Source organism: Homarus americanus, unplaced genomic scaffold (assembly GCF_018991925.1).
Source record: "Homarus americanus isolate GMGI-L3 unplaced genomic scaffold, GMGI_Hamer_2.0 scaffold15794, whole genome shotgun sequence".
Taxonomy (NCBI): domain Eukaryota; kingdom Metazoa; phylum Arthropoda; class Malacostraca; order Decapoda; family Nephropidae; genus Homarus; species Homarus americanus.
The window spans coordinates 697,669-710,022 of NW_024748849.1; the positions used below are offsets into that span (position 1 = coordinate 697,669).

The 12,354-nt window shown below is 40.6% G+C and overlaps 1 protein-coding gene across 3 annotated transcripts in view; it reads left to right on the top strand.

The window, feature by feature from the left end:
* The first annotated feature begins 1,591 nt into the window (after positions 1 to 1,591).
* LOC121853088 (palmitoleoyl-protein carboxylesterase NOTUM-like) overlaps positions 1,592 to 12,354 on the top strand; it is a 40,849-nt gene continuing 30,086 nt past the window's right edge. For all 3 annotated transcript variants that reach the window (XM_042347021.1, XM_042347022.1, XM_042347023.1), the window contains exon 1: positions 1,592 to 2,380. In XM_042347021.1, the coding sequence (XP_042202955.1) occupies positions 2,346 to 2,380 (35 nt within the window). In that variant the 5' untranslated portion in view covers positions 1,592 to 2,345. The remainder of the gene's footprint in view (positions 2,381 to 12,354) is intronic.

Sequence of the window (12,354 nt, forward strand, 5' to 3'; positions counted from 1 at the left end):
AGCTATTGTTAAATGGGACCTGTGGCGGCTATTTTTATTTTTTCAGTTAAAGATGACTTTTTGGGCGACCATTTTGATGTTTATTTTAAAGTGGAATATATTGAAAGTAGGAAGAAGGAAAAGAGAAGCAAGAAAGAGAAAGAAAATAATGATAAAAAACAACACAAAAAGGAGTGAAATTTACCTAGAATTAAAACAAGAATTAACGAATGAAAGACGATAATGAAAGAAAGAAAATATTAATAAAAACATAAATGTAAGAGACACAAAAACTGTAAAAATTAACATAAATTTTAAAGAAGAAAGAATTAAGGAGAATGAAAGAATGAATGATAATGGAAAGCAGATGGAACTAAGAGTGAATAAAACGATAAGTTAAGTGATGAATGACGAAGAGGAATAAACGAAATCAAGATAACAAAAAGAAGAATTAAATAAGGAAAATGAAAAGGTAACTAGTAAAGCAGACGTTGTAAGAAGAGAAAGAAATAAGAAGAATGAATAAAAGAGACGTAAGGTAAATAAACGATAAAAGAAGTTAGATGCGAGGAAATGGTGGGAATAAAAGCAGGCGCTGAAAGACGACAGAAACAGAAGCATGACAAGAATGAATGAAATAAGATAAATAAAATTAATATTAGAATAAGTAAGAGAGAGAGAGAGAGAGAGAGAGAGAGAGACTTTAGAGAAGTGGGAGATTTTGATATAGAGACAAAGAAAGAGACAGACGACGATTAAGGTGAGAGAGAGATAAGAGATGATGAGAGACAATGAACGTAAACCAGAACAGTGTTGATAAGAGAAAGAGACTTGAGATATGAATCTCTCTCTCTCTCTCTCTCTCTCCTGTCTCCTCTTTTTGTCTCTCCCCCCTTCTCCGCCCCCCCCCTCTCTCCACACACGGGGGGACCCATGACGCCAGATAACTATACACGCGATAACGCATGTGAGGAAGGCGTTAGACCCGCCCTTATACGCAGTGATAGACATTGGTAACACTGGTTAAATATACGCAGTAATAGACCTTGGTAACACTGACATATATAAACAGTGATAAACTTGTTTAGCTCTACACGCGGTGATGGACCTTGGTAACACTGACGATTCGTATTACTGTTTACAAGGTATTAATTAATAATCATTGATGTTTAAGTTTTTTGTAACGCAAGTGATGCCGTTGTAATTATTTATGACTGATAAGAGAGAGAGAGAGAGAGAGAGAGAGAGAGAGAGAGAGAGAGAGAGAGAGTTATAATGTCAGCAATAAACACTAATAATGACGTTGTAGATGTGTTGCAGGACGTAACAGTAAGAATAAAATGCGGCAGTAAGAATTCTCGAGGTATTTCTCATCTTCTCTCCACAACATCGTCATCTAAATATTTCTCATCCGCCTCCTCCACGCTGATGATGGAGCCCCCCTCTGACCCTCTCACTCCTTATCGTCTGTGTTTTCCTTCCGCAGGTGTTAGTCATCCTGGCCTGGAGCACCACACTACCACCACCACTACCACCACATTACCCGACCATCCCTCCCGCCCTCTACAAAATTGCCCACAAATCCAATCGAGGGTCAGTAGACAAGGTACAGTGGAGGAGGACGGTCGTCGCCCCGCTCCCCGCACCTCTCACTCACTCGCTCCCCCACAACATCGTCTCTCTGTTTCACCACCAGAGACCTCGAGGCTGTCATCTCTCTGTGCTGACATAATATTACAAGTATTACCTGGTAGATTCCGAGGTGCTACAGTGGATAGTTAAAAGTGTGTGTGTGTGTGTGTTCTTTACAGAGAGAAAGAGAGAGTGAATCGATTTATGGGAAATAGTGTGATACGAAGAACTGGATGACTTTGTGCAATGCAAAGGTGAAAAGACCAAGTTTCAACCTTGCCGTGTGGAGTGATCGCCAGGGCTATCAGGCTAGGCTACTCCTTCACACATTCACATCCCGCGGCGCCGAAGGAAAGAAGGGAAAAAACCATTCCTATCATCCACTGAGGAATAAAAAAAAACCCACCATCAGCACCGAGTCGTCAGCCAGTCAGCCGGAATCAAAAGGCAAAACCATCTTCAGGACGTCGGCAGCAGGAGGACGGGAAGGCATTCTAACCTCTTCCCTAAATCGGCCGACGGCATACCGATCAGGCGTCCCCGGAATACCTCATGATTAAAAGTAAAATGCGTCGTCACTCGGGTTGCTTCAAGTTCCGGGAGTGTCAGACCACCACCATAGCAGCAGAAGCAGCAGCGGCAGCAGGAGGGAGCAGATCAGCGGAGCAGGACTAGTGGAGCGGCTGCCTCACAGAGATGACCAGAGATTAGTGGTACAAGTAGAGGATAGCAGCATGGTGGCCCGCTCCCCCTGCTGGTGCTGGTGTAGGTACGTAGGCTCCCTCATACTCTCACCTAGGCTCTCCCTCATACTCTCACCCACACTTACACCCTCCCTCATACTCTCACCTAGGCTCACTCCCTCATACTCTCACCTAGGCTCACTCCCTCATACTCTCGCCTAGGCTCACTCCCTCATACTCTCACCTAGGCTCACTCCCTCATACTCTCACCCAGGCTCACTCCCTCATACTCTCACCTAGGCTCACTCCCTCATACTCTCGCCTAGGCTCACTCCCTCATACTCTCGCCTAGGCTCACCATACCTCGCCCAGGCTCACCTCATACTCTCGCCTAGGCTCACTCCCTCATACTCTCACCCAGGCTCACTCCCTCATACTCTCACCTAGGCTCACTCCCTCATACTCTCACCTAGGCTCACTCCCTCATACTCTCGCCTAGGCTCACTCCCTCATACTCTCACCCAGGCTCACTCCCTCATACTCTCGCCTAGGCTCACTCCCTCATACTCTCACCTAGGCTCACTCCCTCATACTCTCACCTAGGCTCACTCCCTCATACTCTCACCTCACACTTAATTATGATAGTGTTAGGTCACATTTAATTGGTAATTCTTAATGAACATATGCCAACCTTCTTACGCCACGACGGACAGCCTGATGTCACGTGTTGATGATGAGATGTTTTCGTTGATTTCGCAGTTCATTATTGAGATTTTGCTGTCGGTAAATTTGTCGATGGAATAACCCGACAATGTAAACAAACAGAATGGAAGTGAACGAGTGAGAGAGTGTGGTGAGTGAATGAACGACAGACTAAATGTAAAGTGTGTAATAACAATTAACGGTTTACTGAAAGAGCATGGCAGGCGGAAGGCTGGACATATACAGTTATATAATTGGGGAATGGGCACTTGATTGACAATTAATATACAAGAGTGTGTGTGTGTGTACCAGAGAGAGTCTAAAGGTAAAGTGTGTGTGTATATGAATGAGTGAAAATGAATGAGATGGAGTGTGTGAATGAGTGAGTGAACGAGTGTGTGTGAATGAACGAGTGTGTGTGAATGAGTGAGAATGAACGAGAGAGTGTGTGTGAATGAGTGAGAATGAACGAGAGGGAGTGTGTGTGAATGAGTGAGTGAACGAGAGAGAGACTACAGTAAATGTAATGTGTGTGAGGTGTTGGTATGGGTGAGTGGGCGGGGAGACTACCAGGAACATGATGTAAATTATGCATAGGTGACCCTCGGCCAGAATAGGCGGGATTCTCAAAGGTTCCTAGATGTTTATAAACTGTGGTGGTGGCGGTGGTATTAGTAGTGGTGACATAAGGAGTCTGCAATAGGCCGGTTGGCCTGTGCATGGCAGCTCCTGTCGAGAGTCACAACCACTCTCTATCATCCATGAATCTATCTAGCCTCCTTTTAAAACTATCCAGCGTTCCCGCACTTACTACAAAGTTGCTAAGCTTGTTCCACTCGTCCACCATCCTATTTGTGAACCAGTTCCTTCCTATCTCCCTCCTAAACCTAAACTTATCAAACTTAAATCCGTTGCTACAAGTCCTATCCTGCTCGGATACTATAAGAACTCTATCTATATCTCCTTTATTGATTCCTTTCACCCACTTAAATACTGGTGGTGATGGTGGTAGTAGTAACAGCAGTATGAGGACCTGTGGTGTAATGGTCAGCATGCTCGCCTTGGAAGCGAGCGAATCCCCGGGCAGGGTGAAACTATGGGCAGGTTTCGTTACACAATTTGCCTCTGTCTACCCAGCAGTAACTGGAAACCTGGATGTTAATAGATTTACAGATCGTGTTCCGTGGTAATGGTTAGCCAGTGCAGTTGGCGAGTTGTCCGGTCTTCTCGGACTATTCCTTGACACTGGGTCATGCAGCTCGTTAAGTCAGGGTGTGGTTGTTGTGTTGGCGACAGCTTCTACACCTTAAATAAATTCACGCCAAGGTGGCCCTTGGGCCGGCCATCCTCGTTACACGAGGGGCAACCATTATAGTAGTTTGGTGGTGGTTGTGGTTGAATTAGCTAGTATATTATTATGATCAGTAGTAGGAGTAATGTAACTGTGCTAACAGTGTATTGTTATTATTTAATATTATTATTGTTGTTTTTATTATTATTACTTTAGCCTTTTTATTGTCATTATTGGGCCGTGTGGAGTACAGTACAGTACAGTGGTATATACAAATTGTTCATCAGTTGAGGTAAATTGTTAAGACTTGTGGCGTCACCTGAAGAATCTCCACCCCAGCTTATTAACCAACCTAACCTAACAGCCTAAACACAGTTAGGTTGTTTAAGTGAACTAAGCTGGGGTCGAGATTAGGAATGTGACCGTTATCCCCTGTGATCTGTATAAGGAAGGTCAGGTCACACGAGAGGTCACCTGATTTTAGGTAATTTAGGACATACGGAGGTTATCATTATTGATCAAATTATTTTATTTCTCCATTTAATGAATTTTAACCCTAATAAACAAGTACCATTGTCGTATAAATCAGGCAATTGGTCCCGTAGAACACAATTAATGACGTCATTAACGGATTTATGACGTCATTAACAGATTTATGACGCGATCTTTGTGGTAATGACGTCATAATTTATTACCCCCTCAGTTCAGCCGCAATGCGCCCTTATTTCCCCCTCCCGTTATTATCTGGTCAGGTGGAGGTCATTAACCATTATTAGGAGAGGTCAGGTCAAATATTAATCACTGATCTGGTGATATGACCCGTAATTAAGCTGTAAAAAGGGTTATAAGGCAGATGGACCCCGTGAAATGACGTTGGTGATGTGGACATTAGTTTTGAGACATATTTGTGGCATTGGTGTGGTACAGGTAATAGAGTAGTGGAACAGATGACCGATCATTAACTAGAATACGTTGAGAAGCTTCAAATATAGGTTAGTGTCGAGTACCGTTAGTGTCGAGTACCGTTAGTGTCGTGAATGTTAGTGTCGAGTACCGTTAGTGTCGTGAATGTTAGTGTCGAGTACCGTTAGTGTCGAGTACCGTTAGTGTCGTGAATGTTAGTGTCGAGTACCGTTAGTGTCGTGAATGTTAGTGTCGAGTACCGTTAGTGTCGAGTACCGTTCATGTGTTGAGGTGAGAGAGAGAGAGAGAGGGGGGTGATGTCATGACACACGTGTTTGTATCTTAAGTTATTGTTTACGTCGGTGCTCGAGGCATAGTGTGACCAGCACCTCAAACCTTACCTGAGATTAACCACCCAATCGTTAACCCCCCAAAAAATAGCGTTAGGGTGGTTAATGTTTAGGCGATTATAAACAGGTGGTCGTGTGTCATTTTGGTCCTCGTGAAAGTCAAGTCTCAGTGTGATTTCGACGCCACATTGACAACCATATTTCTGCCTAAACATGAGTGAGTGAAAAGAATTATAGATATATTAGTTTAAACGTTCTCACATGTTTAGTTATGGGAGAAATGAACGATAAGATTGTCTAGGAATCCACCTTCGTCTAATAGTTTAAGTGGACTAGTTAAAATCGTTCTCACATCTCCAGTTAAAAGATAATTGAACATAAGGGTTTATGAGAATTCAGTGGCGGATTAAAATTCTTCTCATACGTGACATAATTATAGTTTTTTAACACATAACCTGAAGCGGATGATATTAAGTACGATGACTTTACAATTGGGTATGGCGTCTTGGCTCATTGAGTACGAGGTCTTAACCTCTCGAGTATGAGTACTTAACCCCTTGAGTACGACTACTTGGCCCCTTGAGTATAATGACTTAACCTTTTGAGTGCGATGACTGAATGATTGAATACGGATCTTATGTTCTTATTTGATCCCATGAAGACGATAACAACCCTTTGAGTACTATGACGCAATCCTGTGAGTACGAGGACTCCCCGTCATGACTTAAACACAATGAGTGGCTAGGGAGCGCCCGTCATCCAGGCTGTCATTGGCTGGAGCATATTCCCCCTAAAACATAACATGACTGAAATATGACCTGTGTTAACCCACCATAATACCTCACTTGGGTCAGGTCACATAACCATGACCCAACTCCTGTATTTGTGACCGTGATCAAATACTCAACGCGTTGCAGTCGCCAGTTAACATAAGAATATAAGAATGTAGGAAACTGCAGCGGGCCTATTGGCCCAAACTAGGCAGTCCCGTTTACACCCAATCCCTATAGCTCATATATCCGTCCAACCTATGTTTGAAGCTATCTAGCGTGTTCCAAATTACAAATTATTTCATAATGATAGGCAGATTCGGAAAAGAGGTGGGGTAGCAATATATGTCAGGGAAAATCTGAAGTGTGAAATCAATAAGGAAATAAAAACTGAACTGAATACAGAAACAATTTGGATAGAATTAACTGATGGCAGAAAAAAAAGTAATCATAGGAATAATATATAGACCTCCTAATCTCGATAGGGTTAACGAGCAATTTATTGGGGATGGAATACGTAGGGCATCCAGACATAGCAGTCTGTATAGTAGGCGACTTTAACTTTAGTTAAATAGCCTGGATTGACCTTATGGGTAACTCAGAATCAGAGGATTTTCTTGAAACAGTTGAGGACTGTTTCCTAAGCCAACATATAACCGAACCCATCCGGGGTAATAATTTACTAGACTTAGTCCTGTCAAACAGAGAAAACCTCATTAGTAGTGTCGAGGTAGGGAGTGTGAACTAGCTAACATCGACCACAAGGAAATGAGTTTCAGAGTAGAATTTAATGTCAGTCACAAGGAAAATTCCATTAAAGTCCAAGATTTCAGAAAGGCAAACTTTGATGGGTAGAAAAGGCAGCTGAGAGAAGGGGTATTACGATTGGGGTGAATTACACGACCTCCCGTGAGGTGGTAAATAACATGACCTCATACAATGTACCTACAGAGGGTGACCTCACAACGATAATGAGTTACTTGATGCACAAGGCAGAACATACCATACAGAAAACTAAGATAAAATAACAATGACCCAAAATGGATAAATAATTATTTAAAGAATATTATTGGACAAAGGAAGGCTTAGGTAGGAGAAGAAATCGTGGTGAAGTTTACCTTTGAGATCATTATAAAGTATTGGCCGGTAGGGTTAAGACTGAGATAAGAGGAACAATGAACAGAAGGTAGTAAGGGAGGCGAAGCCAAACGCTGAGGGATTCTTTCAAATGTATCAAACTAAAACTCGAGATCAGATTGGACCAATGCAGTGAGTCAGATACCAGCAAACTAACTGATAATGGCGGAGAAATTATCAATAATCTTAACAGACATTTTTCATCAGTTTTCACCACCAAAAACTTAAACATGATACCCGAGACACCGACTCTATACAGAGATAGTGAAGTAAATAGATTAAGCGAGATAGTAGTGACTATTAAACAAATAGATAAACTAAAACCTAGTAAGTCACCAGGTCCGGACGAGATACTTGCCAGAGTATTAAAGGAATGTAAGGAACAACTTGGTATGCCCTGAGCAGATTTGTTTAACATGTCATTAAAAATGGGTGTCGTGCCAGAATCCTGGAGGATATCGAATGTGATACCGATTTTCAAGAAGGGAGATAGATCACTATCCTCTAACTACCGTCAATCAGTTTAACATCAATTGTTGGCAAATTACTGAAAGCAACAATTCAAACTCAAATCGAAATCACTTCGAGAAACATAAATTGATCAATGATTCCCAACATGGCTTCACAAATGGGCGTTCATGTCTGACAAATCAATTATCATTCTTTTCAACTGTTGTCGAAACAGTGGACGATGGACACGATTATGATGTGATTTACCTCGACTTTAGCAAAGCCTTTGACAGTGTCCCCCACGGAAGACTAATACGTTAGGTGGAGGCTTATGGAACTGGAGGAGATATTCTAAACTGAATTAGTGCTTCTGGTTACAAGACAGGAAACAGAGAGTCAGCATTAATCCGACTGGGGTAACGTCACTAGTGGAGTACCCCAAGGCTCAGTACATGGACCATTACTACTGTATTTATTATATGTATACACGACATAGATATAGGGGTAGACAGCAACATAAGTAAATTTGCTGACGACATTAAAATAGGGCGTGTAATTAAATCTGACGAGGACTCCACAAAACTACAGGAACGTCTAAACCAATTTTTCACATTGTCTGAAAAATGGCAGATAAAATTTAATGTGGACAAATGTAAAGTACTTAACCTAGGAGATCTAAACGGAGAAACCAGATATCAGATGAACAACGTTGGTATAGAGAAATCCGACTGTGAGAAAGATTTAGGGGTAATGATAAGTCGGAATCTTAAACCAAGACAACAATGTGTATTTGCTGGAAACAAGGCTAATAAAGTACTCGAACTATCCAACCAGGCGCAAACTCGTAGCAATGGTTTTAAATTAGACAAATTTAGATTTAGGCGCGATAGGAAAATATTGGTTTGGAAATAAAGTAGAGGATGAGTGGACCAAGTTACCAAACATCATCATCAACTCGACCACGCTAGGTAGCTTCAAGCATAGGTTGGATGGATATATGAGCGATAGGTGTAAACAGGACTGCCCAATAAGGCCGCTGCAGTTTCCTCCATTCTTATGTACCAGTTGAGGGGTGGGGGTGGGGGGGGAGCTTAACGTGGGCACCTCTATAAAAGCCTTCATCGAGTCATGACTTAAGTGAGACATTTAGATAGGTTTTCACATCCCTACAACTGAGTATAAAATACAGTGTCGTGGGTTTGTTAAGGCACGGTAGGCTTATTGTCCAAGATGAAAACACTAAAACGAGAGAAAATAAGTTCCATTATTTAAACCGTTTATAACACGCTGGTATTATCATTATTAGTAGTAGTTTTTTTTACATAATAATACTCATAAAAAATAATGTCAAATGTGGAAAACCCCCATATTAAGCCCAGGCCAAAGGAATTTACTTCCCCTCGTCCGAGTCATAAACCAGATATAATAGTGTTCAAATCTTTTTTTCTTTTTTTTAATTCCCCAAGACATTAAATGTGAGGGAGAGAAACAGTGAACCTCCCGAGTGAAGAAATAAAAAGTTGCCGGATTTAAGACATTTATAAAGGAAATATATTTAAAAGTAGTGTTCTCAGTCACTGTACATTATTTATATTATATTGTGTAAGACTAAAGTTGGATCACCTGAAGAATCTACACCCCAGCTTATTTCACCTGGAGATTAACCAACCTAACGCTGTATGGGGGGGATGCAGTTATAGGGTAGGTTGGGGGAGGATAGAATAGTATGGGTTAGATGAGGATAGGTTAGAGCATGTTGGGTTAGGTTAACGTGAGCGTGGTTAATCTTTAGGTGGAATAAACTGGGATGGATGTTCTTCAGTTAATCCCATAACTCGTTTAAATATTAATTGTTAATACCTTGTCTAGTTATATACTTCGCTAATAATTGAGTTTGTAATGATCAGTAAATCTCTTCAGTATATCTCTTAACATTATTATATTGTGAAGTCTTCTCTATTTATCAAGTTAAAATGACATGATTAAATACGTTCGTTATGAAAACCTAAAAATAATAATAATTGTAATAATAATAATAATAATAATATGAATTAGTGTAATAAAAAAGAATAATTAAATACAATACATAATTATATATGAATTAAATAAAACAATTAAATAAAACAATAATAATGAAAGATAATGAAAAACAAGGAAAAAATAAGAACTAAAAATACATAAATAAATCACCCGAAATAATAATAAAAATATAAGAATAAATTAAATATAAAACATGTCTAAAAGAATTACAAGAAATATAAAGCGAAAGAGACAAAATTCCAATAAAAAAAATCAAACGTTTATATACATGATTTAAGTGGGAAGTGACTAGCGACATTTTTCCCTCCAAGTGATGAAGATACCAACCAGTGTGGATTCCCTAATGCCACTCACCGTCCGACCACTCCTTCCCTGACCATTATATTCTTCAGCTTCCCGGCCTCATACGACCTCTCAAGGGGGGAGGGGATGATGCTGCATGATATTTATTATTAGCCCATTAATGTAAAAGTTTTATATACCTCGACTAGTTCCGGATGCTGAGAGATTGGTATGATAATAATTTGGGACCTGAGCTGGTGATGGGAAGGTGAGGGCATCGTCCAACTGGTTCATTGTAGAGGTGAACGTGGGGATGTGTCTTACTAAATCACTTCAACTACGACTCAAAGATGAATATTACAAGATTTATAACACGATATTTCCCCTAAGTCACAAAAACGGCATTTTTATACACTTTTATTTACGACCAAAGACAAATCCTTTAAACCCTTTGACTGGCGGCGTAACACAGACGACTCGCTCACGTAAGCTACTGAACAAAGATGGCGGTGGTGAAATCGAGTCAAAATTGCACTCTGCTCCTCCCGTAATCAGCTGCGATCTCTCATCCCTTGTTAGAGGAAAAAATTAACGTATACGAATCATTGAGAATCCGGGCTGGAGGGGTGAGTGAGGTGGCATTTTGGATCTTCCCGGATGTGACGTCAGCTGGCGTCTGAGACTCTCGCTGTGCTCATGACCATTGTATGTTATCTGGCCTAGTTTTTGCCTTTATAGGGATTCTAAAGTCCCAAGGGCGCCTTAACACACACACACACACATTTATTTTATTCCTCTAACTTTTTTATTTAGTGTTCCGTTGATGCATCTCGGAATCCTAATATTTCTTAGTAATATTTCCCACTTTACATAGATAGACTTTGTGAATGGCTGACGTAAACAACTAACTATGACTTACAGGACAAGTGAGTCCCAGATGTAATAGAACCTGACCTGACCTGAGTGGGACCGACTATGACTTGTGTCTTTTGTTAGATTATCTCTCTCTCAATTTCTTTCTTTCTTTCTTTTTTCTCTTTCTCTCTTTCTTATTCTATTTGTTTCTCATGTTCTCTCTCTCTCTTCCCCCTCTCTTTATTACCTTATCTCTCTCTTCCTTCTCTCTCTTTCTTTCGTTTCTCACTTCAATTCATATCTCAAAATCTCTATCGTGTTTTTTTAAGAACAAATGTGAGATAAATCTTACTACCTTATTAAAATGAATTAAATTCTTACGATAGATTTCAATGGGATAAATACAAATGATCCACGTCCCCTAACTCTCAGAGACACGTATAGTAAATCAGGGTGTAGAGTCTCACTTCTGTTTCAACGCCATTTTAAATACGTTCTTATATCCAGTTAGCGAGTTGTGAAGATCAATTGATAAATTACGCACAGTCACTCAAAAAAAATTATCTATACAAAATTGGGTTGAGACAATATGACACAACAGACGAAGGATTTTGACAACCTTACCGAGACAACAGGAGTCACAGTGTTCATTGTGAAATTCATCGACCACCCAAAGTACAGATAGTTTTTGAGTGACTGTAAAAGTATACCTTTGAGAATCCATCTTCTGGTGTCGTGAGGAAAAATGGTCTGTTTTGATAAGTCGGATCACCTGAAGGTTTTTGACATTCCTCCTTAATCCACCTTAACACTTATCCTATCCTTAACACCTTAACACTTATCCTACCCTAACCTTAGGTTAGGTTTGGTTAGGTTAGGTTTGTTTAGGATAGGTAACACTAGGATAGGTAAGGTTTAAATAGGATAGGTAATGCTAGGATTAGGTTAGCTAGGGTAGTTAATCTTAAGATGGACTAAGCTGGGGTGTCTAATATTCAGGTACTCTGATGTCTTGACCTTTCCGTATCGTATGGGTTTAAAGGATGACCCCATTACACCAATTGAAGTGTGTGTGTGTGTGTGTTTTGGGGACGGTCATGTGCACGTACAAACAAGCTTAAGTTATGTACACAAACACAACTTACACCAGTTCATATAGTGTATAATGTATTCATACAGGTACCTGTGCACTCACACGCACGTACACACAGCCGCGCGCACGTTCATATCTGCATACTGATTGGAGCACACACACACACACACACACACAAACTTCAATA